Raw genomic sequence first — 23,458 nt, forward strand, 5'->3', positions numbered from 1 at the left:
GCGATCGCATATTGAACGGCGAGAGGCCGTTGTTCGGTGCATGTCGTGGGCAACGAGAAGAACGATCGATGTCAGTAGGAGGATGCAATTCATGTGGTGAAAAGGGCTCCTGCATCACTGGTGTGGCTTGACTCTGTTCGGAGGAAGAAAGCAGCCTCTTCAGCCAGGGCACGGGGAAAGTGACGCCGTTCCCGCGGTCCGTCTCTTCCGACCGTTTAGGGTTAGATTCCTAGGGCATTTCAGACCTCTTGAGAGTTGAGACCCCTCACTACGACCCGTTGCGCTCGTTGGGAAAGTGTGGAAGCTCGATTGATATGCCCGCAATCTATCACTGTCACAGTATATCACAGACCTCGCGATCTTCATGCTTCGCAGACCGGATGTGACCACGTCCAGTCTTCGATCTGAGCAGGGAGAGCCACGACGGCAGGTCTCGTGCAATCGGGGTGAAGCAACGGGAGGCTCTCTGACATGGAGAATATTAATGAGGAAATGCTGTGGCTCGGGGGAGACAGAAGGGACGGTGAGCTGCATGCTTTGGGTTTAAGGTGTAGATTAGGTATCGGCAGCAGATCTGGGAAAATGAGATCGGGGCCCCACCGAGATCTCAGGGTCCGTCTGACAGGGCCGGTGGCCAGCCAATGAAGGGCCAGGGGGTCCATGGGTCGCACGCTAATCCCGTTATCCGGTTAAGTGCCGCTGCAGAGGCGTGCAGCGCGGTGCCAAACGCTGTCGCTCTGGTACGAGTACGATTCACCCAAGTCATGACCCATCCACCCTTTCTCTCCCACTTCTCCCCCCTCATCCACCAAATAAGAATAATAATAATAATGCTCTGGATGAGCTTTGCCGGTGCAGCCGAGTGTTAACCCCTGCAGCTAAAGCTCGACTTTGCGCCATTCTTCCCTTCGCTTTCCCCGTCCCAATACTAATACAGCCAGTATTCCAACTGCCTTCCCATTAATTGTCCTCCACAACATCTCATCCTCGCCACTGCGTCCTCATTCTTCATTCTTCATTCTTCATACTTCTCATTCTCGTCCTCGGCCGACAACAATTTACCGTGGCAATCAATTGAAATCCTCATTAATCCTGATATTGCAAGTGTGAGATCTGCATCACTCTCGGCAGTTGTGCGCATCTGAGAATTCCGTGATCGATTTCGGCCCTGGACTGCGCTGACCATCGCGCTCCCTACCCATCGAAATCTACTGTTCTTTTCCACCAATAGCCTCTACCTTTCGCACTTCGTGCAACAGCGTCTAGAACCCCCAAGGGTCTGGAAAGTCTGCAATTGGAATTTGGAAGTGCAACTTCGAGAGGTCTCTGCCTTCTGGAGCCTTTCGATTCCAACAGCTGTGAGAGCCTCAGACAGGGTACGATAGGGTCTCTCGAGATCAGCTCCCTTTCTTTCCACAGCACCAGAACTGCAGAACTACTGTGCACACCTCCCGTACATACCTCCCGTTTCGGCAGTCTTGCGATCTGCCCTAGGCACTTGCAATCGGTCGCACGAGCCTTGCACGGCATCACTCCGAATTGCCACTCACATTATTACTGTCATATACAGGCCAGCCCCATCCACTGACTGGCGATGCCTCCCGTGCGCACCATGCCTCCTGCAAAGGCCTTGAAGACCGAACGCACCCATGAAGAGAACCAAGAGCGGTAAGCCCACATCAATTGAATTCTTTCTGTGTCCTTGTTCTTATCTCATATTCAGTGCATACATTGCCGCCTCACGTCGAAGTGACCGCAGCCTCGAAGCTCGTGTGGAGTCAGCGCGGCGAGCGTCAGAAATCCACAAGAGGCGGACAGGTCGGTCACTTCGTGTGAGCGAACAGGATGTCGTCAACGAGGAGATGTACGAAGAGGAAGACGACGACCTTCCTGTGCAATATCGACGACTCACCGCCCATTTGCAAACCGGCTCTGCCGATTTCAACCGAAGGCTATCAGCATATCTCACTAATCATGTAGCGATGAGGAGCGCCCTTGATCAAGCAATTTCCAATTCTTATGCTCAGCAGTATCCCAACGCTCCGCAGTTTTCGCACAATCAGAGCGTCTACCCATCGCCGTTTCCCCCGAAATCCCCTCACGCACAATGGCCGCAGTCTTACGGCCAGCCATACCCCACACCAGGGACACCAGGCTACAGGCCGTCTTACCAGCAGCGGAGGCCTTCGCAGCCTCAGTCGCAACATACCTCAAGTTTCTCACCTCACTTGTCACATTCGAATGGAGCCCAATCGGATGGGGCTCCTAACGGTCAAGCCTCGCAGCGGCAAGCATCGCAATCATCTCACTCGACATCTCACTCGACATCTCACTCGACATCTCACTCTCCAGTGCAACACCGAACAAATGTCCCGCACACGCCACAGAGCCACAAGCATAGCCCCGTCGCACCAGCTGCGCAGACAAGTGCGCCTCCAGCGACAGTGCCACCACAACAGAAGCAGCTCTCCCCACATGTCAATGAGTATCCCAGCATGAGTCCATTTACACTAGCGCTGCCCGTAGAATCACAGATGCTACTCAGTGGAGCTCTTGACCCTAGCGATCCCATGACGAGTGCACTAATGGGCGGATATGAGAACTTACCAAGTGCATTCAGCCATGACAATCAGACCGAAATGAAGCCCCAGAGCTTCAACCCACAGATTGGCGGCATGAGTACGACTCTAGCACCCAGTGCCCTTGATATGCAAACGCGACAAGTCGGTTTCAATCAGAACGCTGCAGCCAACTCAATGCCGCCGACATTTATGGCACAGCAGAGCTTTGATAATGCCGACTTTTCAAAGCTTCAAATGTTTCCTACAACACACAGCTCGCAGGGCAGTGGGACTGCGACACCAGGATTAGATGCTGGCTGGGAGGCTTTCATTAACGACACGTCCTGGGGCGAGAATGGCACCTGAAATGGCGTCGCTTCATCGGTCGCAAGACATCCATGCGCAGCCAGAGTTGATTGCAAATCCAGGCCATGAATAATGTCGTGTGGAGAGGGAAGAGGTTGCGAAGCGAGGCTCGATCAACAGAACCCAGCGATTGCCCCTCACCCCCCAAGCGCATCGCGATCTCGGTTAGAGATGAGGTGCCGGGACTTCAGCGCCAAGCGGTGCGCCCTTCTGCCGCGGCAACCTTTCCTTGGTCACCGTACATACGACCATATTTCATCTTTTGATCAAAGAATCATCTTTACTCCGGCACATCTCACGTTGATGAATCCAGATTCGCATCCGTCGCCATGGCATTCCGGCTCTCTCTTCGCATAAAAACGTGGAATCGTTGGATTGTACAGCGTTCGGCACACGCATGGGTTAATGTATATGTCCTGGAATGGTGTATACTACAAAGTTCATGAGCGAGCAGCTCAGCGATAGGCACGTGTAGAAATCATCTTCCTTTGCTCTTCTGACCATAACTCTTTGTCAATGCCCCGTCTTCTCGTGCGCTGTTTTTCACAATCATCCCCAGGCCGGATGTTTCGGCCCTTTGTACTATCAGCGCGACTGATGCGTATTTCACATCTTGGCTGCGCATTCCACAGGATATTCCATCTTGGGTTGCGGACAGTCCCACGTGACATGCCCCAATTTTCGCGTGCGCTCCGCGTCTCGCATAATTGTTCGTTGAATCGTAGACATCCAACTACACAATCACCTCTTCCAACGTAGAACTCTAGCATCATGTCGTCAAGACCAGAGTTGAGGGTACTGTGCCCCCTCAACAAGGTGCAGCCCCTACTAACCCTCGAATTAGGTCGATGATGAAGTCGGCTTCATTCGCTTCTTTCGTGCCCTGCCGACAAAAGATGAAGATACTGTTCGAATCTTCGACCGAGGCGACTATTACACTGCCCATGGAGATGACGCTACATTTATTGCGCGTACCGTATGACTGTCCAAGCTTGAAATCGGAGGCAGTACAACTCACGTGTATTGCAGGCATACAAGTCCACGTCTGTTCTCAGACAGCTCGGCAAGCCAGAAAGCGGACTTTCGTCCGTAACAATGACTCCCACTGTGCAGAGAAACTTTCTTCGAGAAGCACTGTTCTCGCGAGGCAAAAGGATCGAGATTTGGGCAGCCACCGGCCGCATGCAATGGAAGATCGTAAAGTCAGCATCTCCCGGTAACTTGCAGGATGTAGAGGATGAGCTTGGAGAACAGTATAATGCTGCCCCGATCATACTAGCTGTCAAGGTCACAGCTAAAGCTTCGGAAGCAAGGAACGTGGGAGTGTGCTTTGCGGACGCAAGTGCACGGGAGCTGGGCGTCAGCGAGTTCCTTGATAATGACTTATACTCCAACTTTGAGTCTTTACTTATACAGCTTGGTGTCAGAGAGTGCCTGCTGCAAATTGACTCTCAACGAAAGGATCCTGAATTGGCGAAGTTGAGAAGCATTGCCGACAATTGTGGTGTTGCAGTGGCTGATTGTACTCCTGCTGACTTTGGGATCAAGGACATCGAGCAGGATCTTGCAAGATTGCTACGTGAAGAAGGTTCAGCTGGCAGGCTTCCCCAGACTGATCTCAAAGTGGCTATGGGCTCGGCAGCATCTCTGATCAAATACCTTGGACTGCTCTCGGACCCTTCAAATTTTGGCCAATATCAGCTATATCAGCACGATCTCTCTCAGTACATGAAGTTAGATGCAGCTGCGCTCAGAGCACTTAATTTGATGCCTGGGCCTCGTGATGGCTCAAAGACTATGAGTCTGTTTGGACTTCTGAATCACTGTAAAACACCTGTCGGAGGCAGACTGCTGGCACAGTGGCTAAAGCAACCTCTGATGAACCTACAAGATATCGAAAGGCGACAACAATTAGTAGAGGCCTTCTTCATTGACACCGAACTTCGGCAGACGATGCAGGAAGAACATCTGCGATCCATACCCGACCTGTACAGACTAGCCAAAAAGTTTCAACGGAAGTTGGCGTCACTCGAAGACGTAGTAAGGGCATATCAGGTTGCCATTCGGATCCCTGGCTTCATTGGTACCCTCGAAGGCGTCATGGATGAGAAGTACAAAGATCCGCTAGATGCGGAATACACCTCCAAGTTGATTCAATACTCAAATAGTATGATTAAATTGCAGGAAATGGTTGAAACAACGGTTGATCTCGACGCCATGGACCGTCATGAGTTCATCATAAAACCCGAGTTTGACGAAAGCCTGAAGATCATACGGAAGCGGCTCGACAAGCTGAGACGTGACATGGACGCTGAACATGCTCGTGTGAGCGATGATCTAGATCAAGAACTAGGCAAGAAACTCTTTCTTGAGAACCACCGAGTTCACGGATGGTGCTTTAGACTGACCCGGACGGAAGCTGGATGTATACGGAACAAGAGACAATATCAAGAATGCTCTACACAAAAGAACGGTGTCTACTTCACCACATCCAAGATGCAAGAGTTACGGAGAGAGCACGATCAACTATCGGAGAACTACAACCGTACGCAAAGCGGACTTGTCAGCGAAGTTGTTGGTGTAGCCGCCTCATACTGCCCGGTGTTTGAGAAACTCGCTGCTGTGCTGTCTCACCTCGATGTTATTGTCAGCTTAGCCCACGTTTCTGTCCACGCTCCGACTTCTTATGTGCGCCCAAAATTGCATCCGCGTGGGCAAGGGAACACTATATTGAAAGAAGCGCGCCATCCATGCATGGAAATGCAGGACGACGTCCAATTCATTACGAATGATGTGTCGCTCGTGCGCGGAAGCTCGGAGTTTCTCATCATTACTGGACCTAATATGGGAGGCAAATCGACCTACATTCGCCAGATTGGTGTTATAGCACTCATGGCCCAAGTTGGCTGTTTTGTGCCATGCGCGGAAGCAGAACTGACGCTGTTTGACAGCATTCTTGCCAGAGTGGGAGCAAGCGATTCACAGCTCAAAGGCGTCTCTACATTCATGGCGGAAATGCTAGAAACCGCAAATATTCTAAAATCAGCGACTGCAGAGTCACTGATAATTATTGATGAGCTCGGGCGTGGTACAAGCACCTACGATGGATTTGGGCTTGCATGGGCCATTTCCGAGCACATTATCAAAGAACTCAAATGTTTCGCAATGTTTGCTACGCATTTCCATGAATTGACAGCGTTGGTAGAGGAGCACAACCAGGTTCAAAACCTGCATGTTGTTGCTCATATCGGTGAAACTACCGCTCAGGACCGGAAAGAAGTGACCTTGTTGTACAAAGTCGAGGATGGTATTTGCGACCAAAGTTTCGGAATACATGTCGCCGAACTGGTCCGTTTCCCTCCAAAGGTCGTCAATATGGCGAAGCGAAAGGCCGACGAGCTTGAAGATTTCTCAACGAAACATGACGCAGAAGCCGTTAAGCACTCCAAGGAAGATGTTGATGAAGGGAGCGCACTCCTCAAAGAGATGTTAATGCAATGGAAGAGCGAGACGGATGGCAAGAATATGAGCAGTGAGGCTCAAGTTGAGAAGATGAAAGCTCTAGTCAGGGGAAACAGCAAATTATTGGACAATCCGTTCTTCCAATCTATCAAAGCTCTCTGATCGAACGTATTGCCTGATTCATTCAACGTCGGCTGAAGGACGTAAAAATTTCTGGAATATAAATACAGGCGTTCTTGTGAGCCTGGTTAATCTTCGTCGGAGCTCTCGAGCATGGAATTCCAATCCAATTGTCTGCCGCATCTGTTATAAAACGCATACATCCTTCGTTGGTCGTCTGATCGAGATTAGAAAAAATAAATGTCCCTCAAACTCCGTTTGAAATGCTTGAATTACCTTGGGTAGTCGTTATGGAGAATATTCTTGATATGTACCGGTGGATGTGGAATTGGAATTTGCAGATTCAGCCCTAGCACGCTGCTAAAATTGCGCCGGTCAGCTGCTTTCTAAGTGTGCGAATGGTTGCAGATCTTGAACGATTAATATGTTTGGCACTGATGATGGAAATGCTAGGCATATGCGGGAAAACGAGAATGCAGGCAAAGGAGCCTACGTTCTGGGGAACAGATCAAGGTGGGGAAGGACCCAAAAGCGCTGGCTGATAGTACGATTGGTCCTTGACCCCCTTGAAGGAAAGGTGGCATTCAATTCCAATGCTCTAGAAGCGAATTCCAGTGCTATGATGGAGTCTACTCAATTTGGAGACATACACACTCTGGAGAACACTGCAAAGTGATAGGACGTCACCTGCTTCTCCTCGATTTGTGCCCATGAGCCCACCCATTCGCAGCCCTGAGCTCTCCCGAGGGGTTCTGTTTGCCCTTGACCGGACTTCGATATTCAGGTCCTTCAATCCATCGCTGCCAGACCTCAAGCATACCTGCTCGCTTTGCAGGAAGCATGCTATACTGCAAACTGTACATGCTTTTGCGGGGAATGGGAGGGATGGCGTCACCTGTGACAAGTTTTAGAACGACCTGCAACGAGAAATAGTGCTTTTGGATCCGGTGGGCGAGTTGGAAATATTGGTCGAACAATTCGCGGAGGGAGAGGGGCACGGACTTTGTAAAAATTAGTGGGTGGAGAAGTGGAGTATATGTTGAGCTTACTTTTAAATTTATGTATGATGTTTTGGGGTAACGAGATGAATCGCTTGAACGCTGCACAGAAAGTCGATGGGTATCTTGGAGTCCGAATGAAATGCCGCCTGATTGCCATGAGTAAACGTCCTTCACCTCTTGAAAGAAGAGATTTCACCTGGGAGGCGCCTAGAATCTTTGATTCTCAGCATCAATGCAAAAATTGGAAAATGATTTAAAAGAGCTAGTAACATATCCAGTGCCGCGTTCATGAACATGACGCCCATCCTAGCTGTTGTGAACGTCAGGTAGAACACGACGACCGTAGGTAGTAGGAAGAAGAGGAGTGTGAAGAGTATTGTCCCTAAAAGTAGCTGGTCCAGGTCATAATCACATGAATCAATACGTTTACGTAGCACATTTTTTTTCTTGCCGCGAAAGAGGTGAAAGAGCGACAAGATGATTGTCAGCTGCCAGTGGAAAATGCGTGCAAAAGCCGTGTAGAAGCACAGTATATGGTACGTTGCTAGTGAAAGCAGGTCAGAAAATATAGCGATTGGCATGGTCGTTCCCGCGAAGCTTGCGATGCCAATATAGTAGATGATGGACGGCAGCCAGGGCTGTAAAGCAACAAACCAGCCTTGAGCTACTCGTCAGTACTCTTGTCCTTGTCAAGGAAAATACTTACTTTTGAAATACTCAATCATAAGGAGTACAAGGCGGCCTAGAAAATTAGCGAGCTCATTGTTGAGCTTGAGGCCCGCCGGATACTCTCTCAGCCAGCGTATCACGTTCATCAAACCCTCAACGGTCCAGTCGTTAAGCGCCAACGAGATTTGATGAGCTACCCATTCTGCATTGTCAATGATGTATGAACCCACGGCCATTCCGATGATAATATCGTTAGCTACAAGCCACAGGCTGCTGTAAAAGCGAATATAATCGGGATGCTTGTCGGTGACGCTCTCCCAGCTACGTTTCCTTTTTCGTAGGGTCATGTTCTGGATGGGCCAATAGCAAAACTGTTGAAGCCGAATATCGAGTTGCTGGGCAGTTGCCGAAAGATCCTTTAGCGCCCTAGAATCAGAATTGGGTCTCCATTCAAGTAAAAGAAGAACTATCTCGGCTGCCACTCGCTGGCAAACAAGCAAGAAGATCAGAAGTCGAATAAGGAAAGGCCACAGCCACGTAATTGCGAATTGCCACACAAGACCCTGCGCGTAATTTCTTAACGTTGTAGCTGACTGCACAACCTTCTCACCAACACTCAGGCTTCGTTTTTGCCTCCCTCTAAGATGGTATAGGTTATTATTGATCAGTGACGCCAACTCGCCAGAACAATTGATCTGAGTCAGAATTGTGGAAAGCAGCCTTTCTTTCTGCGAAGGCTGGCGACGTACAACGGTATGAAGTTTGAGTTTCTCGATCAGTCGTGCTTTGGCCGCGCTCCCTTCCCGATCGTTCAAAGCTGTTGTAGCATCACCGAACGTTCGTGTAGTGTTGATGACGGGTTTATCTCCCAGTACTAAAGGAATAGGAGCCAAGGACATATATTCCATTCGGTAAGACGAGGGACGGTCAAATAGAACGATCTGCACCGACAAAGGGCTGCTTGAAGGGCAGAGCACGGTTGGCACAGTGCTGCCGGGAGTAGTTTCTAGCAGTAAATGATCGGGATCAAACGATGTGTTGGGGCTAGGCGAGTTGTTGAGTGTACCTATGACATGCATTGAAATGGTCCCGCAGAGCTCGTACATGTCTTTCATGGGGTGAGAGCTTCCCTTGAACAAGGAACCGACGTGCAGAGCTCCTTGCACTCGTCGAGCCTGCCTTCGTTAGCATTGAGCGCATGCACATGCCTTCATTGTCCTATGCTACCTCGACATTGCGAAGGACGGAGACGACCAGAAAGTCGAGGTCACCGTTACGCCATCCTATTATAACACCCTGTTCTTGCGTTGTCGGGATATCTGAAGGCCAGAAAATTCTGAGCAGCCCGGTTGATCCGACCATGTCATTGTTGATGGCAGATCTAGAAAGACCCTCGTCGCCGAAGATTCTCCCGTGCGGAGATTCCTCCAACAATCGAGCGAGGATGCTGTATGTTTAACGTCAGCTTTATAATATTGTCGGAAGATGTCCCTGGCGATGCGTACGTCTTGCCTTTCCAGAGAGGCTAGATAGTGTGCAGGAATGATAAAGAGGGAGAAGCCGACGGAAAGAAGGGCAAATCCCTTTGCTGCTCTGGTCTGCTACAGCGTGAGCGCAGACCTTGGAAACGCATCATGGGTTTGTAGTCCTTACCACTACCCCGTGACCCTCCGCCCAAATCGCTAAATCGTATAGAGTTTTGACAAGATCCCACCGCGCAGAAATGTAACCCGCTATGAAGATTCCGATGGCGAGGGAGGAGAAAAGGTGCATAAGTAAGGTGCTGTCCGAACCATCGCTCCTCGTCTTGCAGCTTGAATGTCCTGGAGGAACACCATTATTATTATTGTCTGAGCGACGGATGGAGTTGATTGCGGAGTGCGGAAAGGTGCCGCCTTCTTCAATCCGCTTGTCCCTCCAAGTCTCGTCCTCCACATTGAAGGAAGAGAAGAAATGACAATCTTTGGAGTCATTTGGGTATATAGACACAGAAATTCGAAACAATTGCTGTGAGCCATGCAAGCAGGGAGACAACGGTCATGGTGGATTCTGTTCTGCCGAAGCCCTCTCAAATGTCTTTTCAACTTCATGGCAGGCACATGACAATTCCTCCTTAGGCAGCACAACGTACCAACTCATCTTCTTACCGCTATACACGTATGACTTCCAATCTTTTTTCAAGGCTCTTGCCTCCATCGAATGGAGAACCTTCAATCTACGAAACACTTAGGCAACATGAGGACGCCTCTGAACCGTCTGATGGCGAAGAGCGTACCAACACAGCGGTAGACGACGACAATCTCGACCAAAGCTTTCATGATGATGAACTGGATGTTAATAGCTCTGGAGATCGGGAAGTCGATGATGGGACCTCACCCCACTCAAGAGAGGGTCGAAAGTCATTACACAGACAGGCTCCGAAGCCAGGCCGAGGACACACACTGAAAGGGAAAGAATCAGAAGACATGGATGGCGAGGTGCCACAGTCTCTCTTAATTGAAGATAAACAGCTTCCCATCGTCGATCCCAACGAACATATGGACATGACCCTTCCGCCTCCAATACCTGGACCCTCGACCCATACTGCTCGTGCTAATTGGCAAATCACGCAAAGAGAACACCAACTTTATGGTGATCGACCGCCATTCCAAACGGTACCTGGCTTAGGAAATCGCCGCGGTCGTCCTCTCAGCATCTTAGAACCTAAGCTACAAGCTACGTGGATGTGGGCCAACGTCGATAATTTGGATCGTTTCCTAAATCAAGTGTACGATTACTACGTAGGGCATGGCATCCGCAGTATCTTATTGAGTCGTTTTGTCAAACTCATGTAAGCCATCTAGCAGAGTCAAGCCAAAGGAATTACTGAGAGTGACTAGGACTTTAGCATTCGTTGTGACGTTTACGACTTTCTTAACCTCGTGTATTGAATACAAGAAACTTCCACAGAGCCATACCATGTCGCAGATTCTCATACCGAAATGCACTAGAAATTTGTCCGGCTCTGCCAACTTACTGCTCTGGCTCTTCACATTCTTCTGGGTCTTCAAGGTCTTTGATTACTGTCGGGATATTCGTCGATTACGATCCATGCAGACCTTCTATCGTCATCTGCTAGAGGTCCCAGACTCTGATATGCAGACGATATCCTGGCAGGAGGTCGTCAAAAAGCTGATGGATCTGCGAGATCTAAATCCTGCAACAGCAGCAGGCACTAAAGAGCAACACCGACGTTTTATGGGTAACCATTCAAAGCAGAGAATGGACGCACACGACATTGCTAACCGACTTATGCGGAGAGACAATTACCTTATTGCACTAATTAATAAGGATATACTCGATTTCACGCTTCCACTACCATTCTTGAGAAACAGACAGCTCTTCTCAAGAACGCTGGAGTGGCATTTGCAATACTGCATTCTCGACTTCGTCTTCAATGAGCAGGGGCAGGTTCGAAGCCTATTCCTCAAAGACTCGCATCGAAAAGGTCTAAGTGATGGCTTTCGAAGCCGCTTTCTCTTTGCAGGTTTCATAAGCCTTGTCTGTGCTCCATTTACCGTCTTGTACTATATGCTTGTCTATTTCTTCCGATATTTTACCGAGTACCAGCGCAATCCTTCCCAAATAGGGTCTCGCCAATATACGCCCTTTGCGGAATGGAAATTTCGAGAATTCAACGAGCTGCAACACCTGTTCGACCGGCGCATCAATATGTCGTACCCGTTTGCTTCAAGGTACATTGATCAATTCCCAAAAGACAAGACCATCCAAATATCGGGACTCGTAGCCTTTGTTGCTGGCGCTCTGACGTCAGTACTAGCAGTTGCTTCACTCATTGACCCGGAGTCGTTTCTGTCATTCGAAATCACATCAGAACGGACAGTACTGTTTTACCTGGGCGTATTTGGATCAATATGGGCCATCGCAAGAGGCAACATGCCAGAGGAGAATTTGGTATTCGATCCTGAGTACGCTCTCAGTAATGTGACTGAATATACGCATTATATGCCCCAACATTGGAAAGGCAGACTACACACGAACGAAGTCCGTACGGAATTCGCCCAGCTCTATCGAATGAAGGTACTCATTTTTCTAGAGGAAATAATGAGCATCATCCTAGCCCCGTTGGTACTATGGTTCAGTCTGACGAAATGTTCCGATCGCTTGGTCGACTTCTTCCGTGAATTCACCATCCATGTGGATGGCATGGGATATGTATGCTCTTTTGCTGTGTTCGACTTTAAAAAGGGTGGCAACAGTGCGCCTCAAATTGACGATGTCGCCGCTCGCGATCTCAGGGAGGAGTACTATTCTACAAAGGATGGCAAGATGCTCGCATCGTATTATGGTTTCATTGACAACTATGTCACCAACCAGCGCCCTGGTGCCCCTTTCCTTCGTCCTACTAACAAAAACAGCTTTCACGCCCCTCCTACCTTCCCTGGCCTTATGTCCACTTCGCTTGTGGCTGACGCTCAAAGTCCATATCTTGGTACAGTGCCTCGCTCAGATCGCTCCAAGGCACATCACCGCTCGGTGCTTGCTGGGGCAGGCGTTGGAACCCAAGCGGCACACCGACGGACTCCACGCTTCGCTCCGTCAGGAAGCCAAGCATCTCCAGTCGCATCAATGCTACTCGATCCTTATCACCAACCATCTGTAGGAAGTGCCCAGCGTGTTAGGAGATTTGGCGCGCAATCTCGATTGAGGGCTTCGCGCACGCCTATTGACCATCCTATAGAAGATGAAGAAGCTGATTTTGAGGATCATATGCCTCATGTCACGGATCTAGGTGAGGATGGCATAATACAGGAAAGCAACCTCGGAGGATCCTGGAAGACGACAAAAGCCGGAGCGAGAGACAATGAGGATGAAGACGACGACGAGGGAGAAAACGAAGATAAGGCTCCCGGTGTTCTCGGATTGGTATACCAATTCTCTAAGGCTCAAAATGAAGGACGCCCAAGCGTCAACATATAGATGGATGATCTGAAAGTGAGCTTATTCCGGGCATTTACACATTAGAGACTACGGAGGTAAAGGGTTTGGCATTCGGCCGAAAGCTCGGCGACACCGCTTGTAAATGCATCGAAGAGACAGACTATGATAGACACTTATGGAATCTTAATCCTGAAATCCTTTGACATATTAGTACCCTCCTCCCACAATCAGAACCATTAGGGAAGTCATTTCGCGGTCCAAAATCCCTGGTGACTTCATTCACGACCTAGCCTGTTTGAGTACTCCGGACTTTTTTTTTCCATACATCATAGACGAACGCGACATTTCACAGCAGCCCACTTAATAGCAATCTACCCTGCTGTCCGTTTTACCCCAACAGTTTCGATTCTCTCCTTATCTGCAAAAATCTCCAACCTCCCACCACGTCTACAACGGAGAGCGAGCGGAGGCGTCGTTTTCGAATGTCGAGAAACGTGCATTTGCCGATGATCGGAGTCAGGATAGCAGCCTGTCAATGAACGCCATTCGAAATCTTTCTTCATGACGGTGCCGCCATCTCCATCGCTTAGTCCAATCCGAGAGCCGCCCATATCTCACCCTGGTACCTTCTCGCCACCGCCCAAGCCAGTGCGTCAAGGGTCCATGGAAGCTCACCATGATACAAAGCCCATGGACTACGATGAGTAAGGGGCTATATCTGGAGTTTGCTATAAGGCTCATACTGACTGATATTTTGTAGCTATGAAGCACTTCCACCCAACTTCTCCATATTGGAGAATTGTTTCGCGGGCGCATTTGCGGGCATCGCAGTACGGTCATTGATTTAGAAGATGGATGAATCAAGCTGATAAGCCCATAGGAACACTCGGTGATGTATCCGGTTGATATGTTGAAGGTGTGAATCCACTATTGGCTCACAAGAAGCTGCTTTCACTCACTGCCTCAAGACACGGTTACAGGTCCTCAAGCCCGCCGAGGGTGGCCTATACACAGGCCTCACAAACGCTTTCCTGAAAATTCGAAAGGTCGAAGGATCAGGACGGATGTGGAGAGGCATCTCTAGCGTTATATTAGGAGCTGGTACTACGACCGCACTGGCAATTCTTTGACAATACTAAGGTCTCTACCAGGTCCGGCGCACGCGGTCTACTTTCTTACGTACGAGACTGTCAAACATGCCACGGGTGGAAATGAGTCTGGTTATCACCTGCTGTCAGGCTGCAAGTCTCTCCATGCTGGTCATCGACTTTCGCACTCGAAGCTGACAGGTCGCAGTGGCTAGTGGCGGGTCAGCTACTATAGCAAGCGATGCGCTCATGAATCCTTTCGATGGTAAGATAGCTGTTGATGTTGCTCGGCGAGAATCTAAATATATCTAGTCATTAAGCAGCGCATGCAAGTCCATGGCTCAACTTATCGATCTGTTTTCCACTGCTTGAAGTCTGTCTACAGGAATGAGGGGGTACGAGCCTTCTACGCCTCATATCCGACGACCATAGCCATGACGGTGCCCTTCACAGCATTGCAATTTATGGCATATGAAAATCTATCGGAACTCCTGAATCCGGCAAGAGAATATAGTCCGAATGCGCACATTATTGCCGGAGGCATGGCAGGCGGCTTTGCAGCTGCACTGACAACTCCATTAGACGTTATCAAAACCTTGCTACAGACACGAGGAAGCGCACATGATCGAGAGTTGCGTCTTGCAAGGGGACTGTTCGGAGCCGCTTCTATCATCAGGAGACAGCAAGGTTGGCGGGGGTTCTTTCGAGGGCTGCAGCCCAGAATACTGACTGCGGTACCCTCTACTGCGATCTGTTGGTAAGCTATTGACTCGAAGCATCACTAGCCATTGTCTTTGCTAAATATCCAAAATAGGAGCTCCTACGAACTTGCTAAGAATTATTTTGTGCAGAACCGCGATGATGCTTTATGACAATGAAGGCACTTCTTTGCGCGCTCGGATTTAGTAGACCTCTTCAACAGAAGAAGCGCTGGAGCATGCATCTCGCCTCATCATGGCGTGAAAGCAACTCCAGAGATGGCCAAATAAGGAACCACGGCTTCGTTGTGAAAAAGCTTCGGCGTCGGGTGTACATGCTCTGAGGGGCACAAACCGATTGAGAAAATGAGATGAAGATCATCACGACAGCATTCTATGTGAGCGAATTTCGGACATCCAATGCAAGCATTGGTCAAAGGCTTGGTGTTGAGGTGTAGTGTATATATTTGGTTGGGCTTATGGACACCTTAGAGGCTCTGATGTCCGGCAGAAGCATCCGCGTTTTTATACAGTCTCCAGGTCAATAGTCTGGACGATTCATCAGCCGATGCTCATCTTGTCAAGTCCAATCTGGAGATGCCATGGGAGGTCTTTAAATTAGCGAGGGAAGAATCCCTTTTGCCAGATGTTACGCCAAAAGAATCGCCATCAAGAGTGTAACAAAGTATCTACAATGCGTACTTTACATCATAAGCACGTAATTACGAGAGGGCCCAAAGGGGCCTGAACATGCTCGGGGTACGGGCTGAGGGGGTCCCCTATCAGGAAGCCCATCACTTAGCGCACAACGTCATGCGAGCACCCCCTCGACCCCCAAGGCTGCTAAAGGACGAGCAATATCTCACATACCCAAAATCGACTGCTGTTTACCCCACCCCCAACGCGGCTTCGAGTCTTCTTTATGGACTTCATAGTAGACTCATTACCAACTCGATGTTGCGCAATAAAGTCTCGTCTTCTATACAGAAGACTTATGATGAATGCTACCTAGTTTGCTCTACCGCTGTCTACTTTGAAGGCCAGGTAAGGCACAAGCTGACCTCTCTATCCGTATCCAATCACTACTGAAAGCGATCGTTTGCAGAACAATGAAGCTGAAGCATTACGGTCCTGGCGTTCTGCCCTCGATCAGATCTATTATCACAATGCGTACAGAGTGCCTCCCAACTACGTCCCGAAGAATGAGACCGAAAGAGCACTCCAAGAATCGCTGAGGAACATGGAGATGCAATGTAAAGAGCGAGTAGATCTTCTGGATGCGCTGAAGAAAAGTCGTAAGGAGGCGGAAAAGTCTAACAAGGAGTCTGAAAAGTCGAGTATCAGCTTGAATTCGACTGGGAAGCCAATGGTCCCCCCTAAAATCTCTGGATCTGCATCTATACACAGTACACCATCGAATTGGATGGGAGAAGGAACAGTCCCACCGACTTCGAATTTTGAGCAGCTGAAAGTCCCTCCACCTCTACCTCATCGACCATCAGCTATTCAGAGAGACTCCAATACTGAACGACCCAACAGCACCCCACAGCAAAGCGCGATGGTACCGCCACCAAATCTACCAGTACCCCCAACGAGGACATCTAGGACTCCTAGTCCTGACAAAAAAGGCGGGCGCGTAATGCTTACAACCTTGCGAGGGCCAAAAGATGCAAAAGGCAAACCTACGAAGCCGTTGAAATCCTTGGGAGGACGCAGCAATGTTCCTCCCGCATCTTCCAAAGCGGCTGGACTTGCATGGGATGCAACGCCGAAAGCTAATGGGTCAGGTGTGAGCCAAAGCTCAACGACAGCTACTGTAAATAGTGGAGCAGAGACATATCGCCGAGAGAGCAGCACTTCTGTGGTCATTCCGAGACAGCTTCCTAATAGTGTCGTGGATGGAGAAAATGAAGGCCCAGAAAACAGCGGGCAGTCTCAGCCTGGAACCTCCACGCCCCCGACTCTGGCATTTGCACAAGGACCACTGGGACCGCGAAATTATGAGGCCGCCAAGAAGACGGTCTCTGAATCGTGGCGATATGACGACGAGGCACCTGAATCTCAAGTTCATCCCGACCTTGTCAGTCATAAAGCATCACCTCCATCACTGCATGAAGCCCTCTCAGACCATGCGGTAAACCGACAGAAGGCCAAACCATCAGTGGACTACCCATCCTATCGGACGGAATTCCCTCCTACAGCGCCAAGCTCAAGGGCGACAGCAGAGTTCAACGCAAGGGTCCAACGTCGGGACGAGAGTCCGAGAAGCGCAAACCTGCCAATACGACAGAAATCCCCTCAACGGCGAACTCGAGCGCCGCTAGCGAATGGTGTTGCAAGAAGGCCAGTAGCTAGTGTGTCTTCTCCGCGACCGTCGCGCAAACCTGGCGATAATGACAACCTTGAATCATCGGCCAGTAACGATGATGTTACTGATCGAGGCCGCGAGGCCGCTCAGAAAAAACGAAAGCCGCTCAAAAAATCCAAATACGAAGCCATCCCAGTTGATCCAGCCTTAACGTCGCCTGAAAGCAAAGGTGAAGATTCGCCGACATCGGACTGCCCTCCAAAGACATTTGAGGAAAGAGTGAAGCATATTCGAAAGCATCTCCCCAAAGGAGTCGACGAGACTGCTGCGAAACAGATCTTCAATGAGATTGTCGTCAGGGGTGATGAAGTGCATTGGGCCGATGTTGCAGGCCTAGACGCCGCAAAGTCAGCGCTGAAAGAAGCTGTGGTCTATCCTTTTTTACGACCTGATCTCTTTCTGGGTCTCAGGGAGCCCGCCCGAGGGATGCTTCTCTTTGGCCCTCCAGGTACAGGAAAGACTATGCTTGCCAGAGCTGTTGCTACCGAATCACGATCCACTTTCTTCGCTATATCGGCTAGTAGCTTGACATCCAAATGGCTGGGCGAATCTGAGAAACTTGTGCGCGCGCTTTTCTCTTTAGCTAAAGCGTTGGCTCCCTCCATTATATTTGTTGACGAGATAGACTCACTCCTTTCCTCCCGTGGTGGCTCTAGCGAACATGAAAGCACGAGGCGCATTAAAACCGAGTTTCTCATCCAGTGGTCAGATCTTCAACGCGCTGCAGCTGGTAAGCAAGGCGACAAAGACAAGATTGAGGGTGATCCCACCAGAGTGCTTGTGCTGGCAGCTACAAATCTGCCTTGGGCCATCGACGAGGCTGCTCGCCGGAGGTTTGTGCGACGGCAGTATATTCCATTGCCCGAAGCGCCAGTCCGTGGGGAGCAATTGAGGACGCTCCTCGGCCATCAGAAGCATGGCCTCAATAAGCAGGACATCCAAGTGCTCGTGGAGTTGACTGACAGTAAGCACGCCTTTGATTGGCCCTTACTCATGAGCGTTTCAGGCTGACAGTTAATCCTAGGCTTCTCTGGAAGCGATATCACTGCTCTGGCCAAAGACGCTGCTATGGGCCCCCTGCGCAGTTTAGGAGAGGCGCTGCTCTATATGTCTACGGATGAAATCCGCCCAATTAATTTTTCCGACTTTGAGGCTAGCTTGATGAACATCCGACCCAGCGTGAACAAGCAAGGTTTGCAACAGTATGAGGATTGGGCGAGGGAATTCGGAGAGAGGGGGTGTAGAGATACCAATCCAGAGCGTCCGTGAATGAGTCTATGCTACGAGGTACATATCGTGAATCTATGCCTTCAAACGGCAGATAAATCATGTTTGTGGGCCTACACAATGTCTTTCCCATGGCTGCTTGGGAGATTCGTCTGCTATCGTCGTACTACTAAAGTGATAATTATCTAATCATCTGTAGACCGGAGCTAGTCAAGGCACACTCCGCTAGTCCTACCTGGGAGCGCTGACATAAGGTAATTGATGGCGACTGTAACCTGCCGAGGGGTGCCTTGCGTGCCTACACTCTGTTGGATCAGTCATCCATTCAAATTCATGCTCTTCAAGACGCACAGAAGGCTCCACCTTCGGCTGCTTACTTGTCATTCCGCCAGGCCTGGCCAATACTTCTTCATCGCCCGTGGGCTCTGCCTATTGTAGTACGTGAAGCTTGCAAGCGGTCTCGTTGCTCGCGAGACTCGCCGAGCTTCACCCTCCTTCACCACGCCTCCCCAAACGCGAAAGAGGAAGACAGTAGCGGATTCAAGACAAGAAGAGAATACAGATCTGCCATCAAAACGCCCACGGAGCGTGTCATCTACTGCGCTCAACACTCCCCCGCTGACTACTATGGACTCTGACGATGATTTCATCAGCGGTCAGTCAAGCGGGGAGGACGACTTTGGGATGGAACAAGACAGCGATGATGGCAGTCTGGGAGATGGTAAAGATACCCGACATCCCGGTCTTTACACGCTGACGCCCGCAGACTTTGACCAAGATGAGCCTGACGAAGGTTTCTCGCAGAAGGATCTGAAGCCATCGAAAAAGGCATATGAGGTTGACTACAAAGTCTATTCACCTACAGAAATCCAGTCTCACCAAGACAAGCAAGTGGAGGAGGTCTCGACTATCTTGGGCCAACCAGCAGAAGCCTCCGCAATCCTTCTGCGACACCTGCGATGGAATAAAGAGCGACTGATAGATATATACATGGAGAGATTCGAAGCAGTGCTCGAAGAAGCCGGACTTGGCTCAGACACCTCAAGTGCACCAAAAACCAGAGCATTCAAGGGCTTCATGTGCGAGATCTGCTGTGAGGACACCCTAGGCCTAGAGACCTATGCTTTAAAGTGTGGACATCGATATTGCATTGATTGTTATCGGCAATATCTCGCTCAAAAGATCAGAGATGAAGGCGAAGCCGCAAGGATACAATGTCCCACGGCTGGCTGCCATCGAATTGTGGATTCTCGAAGCCTGGATCTGCTTGTTGCTGAGGATCTCAAATCTAGGTGAGTTACACCGAAATCACATGGTCTGCCCTAGTTGACCATTCCACCAGATACCAGACTTTACTCACACGAACTTATGTCGAAGACAAAGACCATCTCAAGTGGTGTCCGGCGCCGAATTGTGAATACGCAATCGACTGCGGCATCAAGAAAAAGGAGCTTGGAAAGATTGTGCCAAGCGTGACTTGTACCTGTCGCCATCGGTTCTGCTTTGGCTGCACTCTTAATGATCATCAGCCTGCGCCTTGCCAGCTCGTCAAGATGTGGGTTAAGAAGTGTGAAGATGATTCAGAAACAGCCAACTGGATCAATGCTAACACGAAAGAGTGCCCAAAATGCTCGTCAACCATCGAGAAGAATGGAGGGTGCAATCACATGACATGCCGGAAATGCAAATATGAATTCTGCTGGATTTGTATGGGGCTATGGTCAGAACATGGCACCAGCTGGTACAATTGCAATCGGTTTGAAGAGAAATCTGGAACCGACGGTCGAGATGCCCAGACCCGATCTAGGCAATCTCTGGAGCGCTATCTACATTACTACAACCGATACTCCAATCATGAGCAGTCCGCTAAGCTTGATAAAGATCTCTACCAGAAGACGGAGAAGAAGATGATGAATCTACAGACTGCCTCCGGCATGTCCTGGATCGAGGTTCAATTTCTTGATACCGCGTCACAAGCCTTACAGCAGTGCCGGCAAACTCTCAAATGGACCTATGCTTTCGCTTATTACCTACAGCGAAACAACTTCACTGAAATCTTCGAGCAAAATCAAAAAGATCTAGAACTTGCGGTAGAGAACCTGAGCGAAATGTTCGAAAAGCCAACGTCAGAACTTGCAGACTTAAGAGTGGAAATCCTAGACAAGACATCGTATTGCACGAAACGGCGCGTTATCCTCCTGGACGATACTGCTAGAAATCTGAAAGATGGTAAGCGTTTTCCGCCTCTCTTCCGCTTCCAAGCTTCCCTAACATTTCGCAGGAGAGTGGAAATTTAATGTTAGCATAGATGGCGTGTCATGAGATTTCAACAGCGTGCCTAGACGGAAATTCTCATCTTACATGATTGGCGATGGTCTCATTGGGAAGTCAGAGCAATGAATCTGACGAAGCATGGCGCTTCTTTTGGGCAAGGAGCGGTATCTCTTTTGCATTCGTAGTATTTAAATCTACGGACGAGGTTTTCAAGCTGCGTAGCATTAACGTGGAGCAGAAAACGATGACTACAACTACTGAAATACAACCTTTTACCAAAAAATGAGCTGCTTTGGCCTGCGTTAGACGATAGAACTTGTAGAAGCGCCTCAGGGGCGATCCGAGGAGTCATAGCCAAAACGACCCGACCATTCTGATAGATGCCTCTTTCTACGGTGCTGTGATGATAAATGCGTATGGTTATCGAAAGTCGATCAGACGTCTCTCTCTCGACCACAAACCTTTCAACCACCCTCACATGATGGCTATAGACACCGATGACAGCAGTCTTGGCCTTGATGAAGGGCTAGGTCTGCAACCGGCAGCTTCAAGGACAAGCGCATTCTCCCACAGAGTGAGCACCATCCTGTCCGGTTCATACGCTGACTCCGAGATCAGAGATGCTCTACGCTCTCTTGACGATAAGAAGACACAAAACACCGCTGAGACACGACGAGGACTTCGACTTGAGGTTGAGAAAGAAATCATTCAGCGCAATGGAAACATCATCAAGGACTTTGGCCAAGTCGCGGAGGTTCGTCTGCTGTGACTGACATGGAAGCCGAGCGCTGAGATGGATCCAGCAACTTAGAAGAATTGAAACAACAGTTAGTAGTTTGAATCAATGCTGTGAGGACATGCGGAGGCATGTTGTAGCTGCTCGTCAGGAGAATGCCCCTGTTTTAGAAGAGGCTTCGACGTTGCTTGGGCAGAAACGAGAGCTGGAGGTGAAACAGCAATTGCTGGACGCATTCAAAAGACACTTCATCATTTCGGAGGAGGATCTACTACTTTTGACCAGCACTGCAAACCCTGTCGATGATGGATTCTTCGTCGTATTACATAGGGCAAAGCAGATCCACGTGGACTGCCAAATTCTTCTAGGGACCGAAAATCAAAGATTGGGTCTCGAGCTTATGGAGCAAAGCTCGAATTACTTGAATTCAGCTTACCAGAAGCTGTTTAGGTGGATACAGCGTGAGCTCAAGAACTTGAATCTTGAGAATCCGCAGATGGGGTCTCTCGTCAGGCGAGCAATAAGAGCGCTCGCCGAAAGACCCTCGCTTTTTCAGAGTTGCCTAAATTTCTTTGTTGAAGCTAGGGAGCATGTGCTCACGGACGCTTTTTACTCTGCGTTGACCGGGTCTTCTGATGAGAGCGGGGCCAACCCTTTGGCGAAGCCTATAGAGCTTCATTCTCACGACCCTCTTCGCTACGTTGGAGACATGCTGGCTTGGATCCATTCAGCCACTGTATCTGAACTTGAAGCTCTCGAGACACTCTTCGTGTCGGAAGGTGACGAGATCAAGCGGGGGTTTGAAGCAGCAAGGGCGTCAGAGCCATGGTCCGCTTTCGAGAATGAAGGATTCGATGGCCAGAAAGCCCTGGGAGACTTGGTCAATCAAAACATGGCTGGAGTTGCTCGTGGACTCCGCCAACGGATAGAGCAGGTCTACCAGAACCATGAAGATGCCGTGCTCTTCTACAAGATTGCTAATCTCATCACCTTCTATACGTCCACTTTCACCAAACTATTAGGACCGTCGTCCAGTGTCCTTACCACACTATCAGCCCTGTCGGAATCAGCTCTTAGTCATTTCCGCAGTGTTAATAATGAGATGCTTTCGTCTGTTCAATCCGACCTAGGTAGGGCACCCGAGGATCTTCGCATTCCAGACTTCCTCAACGAGACAATCACGCAGCTTGCCGCCCTCTTAAAAAGCTTTGACTCTTCGATGACACCGGAGGCGTCCCGCGACTCCAGTTTTGAGCCGATCATCGCTCAAGCATTACTTCCATTCCTCTCTGCTTGTGAGAAGCTTGCCAAGGACCTTACTGAGCCTGAAGCCGGCATCTTCACGACCAACTGCCTTTTAGCTGCAAGCTCATGTCTTGCACCCTACCCGTTCATTAAGTCCTGCCTATCAAAGCTCGAGGAACAGATCTCAACACTCTCCGCCGACCTTGTCCAATACCAACACGCCTTCTTCCTCCACGCCTCAGGCCTGCACCCCCTTCTCTCCGCGCTGGCCCAAATCAAGGATCCAAGGTCCGAGGAGAGCGCCCTGAGAATCCCAAGCCTGCCAGAGCTACAACACCAAGCTCTTACCGACGCCAGTACCGCACTAGACGAATTCTTGCCATCCGCGCTCATGGACGCCATGGAGAATCTGCGCTTGTTGCAGAGCAAAGAGGTTGCGAGGAGCGTGACTGCTGAAGCCGCAGAGCGGTTTTGCGAGGACTTTGAGTTTGTGGATGGGCTGCTATGTAAGCTTGACGAGGCGAGGCTGGGCGAAGATGGTGACAAGAGCGAGGAAGGAGGAGAGAACGGAGATGGTGAGCTCCATGGAGAAGGCAGTGAAGCTGACAGAGAGAATGGAGGAAGGAAGGATATTGTTCGCTTGAAGGACTTGTTTCCTAGGACGAGCGGAGAGATCAGGGTTTTACTGAGCTGAATTAATGT

At 49.7% G+C, this 23,458-nt stretch overlaps 7 protein-coding genes across 7 annotated transcripts; 6 read left to right on the forward strand and 1 right to left on the reverse strand.

The window, feature by feature from the left end:
• Positions 1-1,612: 1,612 nt before the first annotated feature.
• Positions 1,613-2,927, forward strand: KY384_005942 (uncharacterized protein; the record flags this gene model as incomplete). The annotated part of the gene is made up of 2 exons (XM_044814439.1): positions 1,613-1,668; positions 1,724-2,927. The coding sequence occupies 2 exons, from the start codon at positions 1,613-1,615 to the stop codon at positions 2,925-2,927; spliced, it is 1,260 nt and encodes a 419-aa protein (XP_044668589.1).
• A 771-nt stretch (positions 2,928-3,698) lies between these two features.
• MSH2 (MutS-like protein) lies at positions 3,699-6,551 on the forward strand (the record flags this gene model as incomplete). Its single annotated transcript, XM_044814440.1, has 3 exons — positions 3,699-3,722; positions 3,772-3,903; positions 3,957-6,551. 3 exons carry the CDS (start codon positions 3,699-3,701, stop codon positions 6,549-6,551), a joined length of 2,751 nt encoding a protein of 916 aa, XP_044668590.1.
• A 1,129-nt stretch (positions 6,552-7,680) lies between these two features.
• On the reverse strand, positions 7,681-9,294 carry KY384_005944 (uncharacterized protein; the record flags this gene model as incomplete). Its single annotated transcript, XM_044814441.1, has 2 exons — positions 7,681-8,168; positions 8,217-9,294. 2 exons carry the CDS (start codon positions 9,292-9,294, stop codon positions 7,681-7,683), a joined length of 1,566 nt encoding a protein of 521 aa, XP_044668591.1.
• A 1,044-nt stretch (positions 9,295-10,338) lies between these two features.
• KY384_005945 (uncharacterized protein) lies at positions 10,339-13,159 on the forward strand (the record flags this gene model as incomplete). The annotated part of the gene is made up of 2 exons (XM_044814442.1): positions 10,339-11,009; positions 11,059-13,159. The coding sequence occupies 2 exons, from the start codon at positions 10,339-10,341 to the stop codon at positions 13,157-13,159; spliced, it is 2,772 nt and encodes a 923-aa protein (XP_044668592.1).
• A 522-nt stretch (positions 13,160-13,681) lies between these two features.
• On the forward strand, positions 13,682-15,080 carry KY384_005946 (uncharacterized protein; the record flags this gene model as incomplete). The annotated part of the gene is made up of 6 exons (XM_044814443.1): positions 13,682-13,824; positions 13,881-13,950; positions 14,089-14,221; positions 14,417-14,473; positions 14,521-14,965; positions 15,023-15,080. The coding sequence occupies 6 exons, from the start codon at positions 13,682-13,684 to the stop codon at positions 15,078-15,080; spliced, it is 906 nt and encodes a 301-aa protein (XP_044668593.1).
• Positions 15,081-15,719: 639 nt separating this feature from the next.
• On the forward strand, positions 15,720-18,543 carry KY384_005947 (uncharacterized protein; the record flags this gene model as incomplete). The annotated part of the gene is made up of 3 exons (XM_044814444.1): positions 15,720-15,950; positions 16,012-18,238; positions 18,299-18,543. 3 exons carry the CDS (start codon positions 15,720-15,722, stop codon positions 18,541-18,543), a joined length of 2,703 nt encoding a protein of 900 aa, XP_044668594.1.
• Positions 18,544-19,128: 585 nt separating this feature from the next.
• Positions 19,129-23,450, forward strand: KY384_005948 (uncharacterized protein; the record flags this gene model as incomplete). The annotated part of the gene is made up of 5 exons (XM_044814445.1): positions 19,129-19,793; positions 19,844-20,730; positions 20,783-20,816; positions 21,130-21,529; positions 21,579-23,450. The coding sequence occupies 5 exons, from the start codon at positions 19,129-19,131 to the stop codon at positions 23,448-23,450; spliced, it is 3,858 nt and encodes a 1,285-aa protein (XP_044668595.1).
• Between the last annotated feature and the right edge of the window lie 8 nt (positions 23,451-23,458).

The sequence above is a fragment of the Bacidia gigantensis genome (genome assembly GCF_019456465.1).
Source record: "Bacidia gigantensis strain McMullin 20006 chromosome Unknown contig_246, whole genome shotgun sequence".
Classification (NCBI taxonomy): Eukaryota; Fungi; Ascomycota; class Lecanoromycetes; order Lecanorales; family Ramalinaceae; genus Bacidia; species Bacidia gigantensis.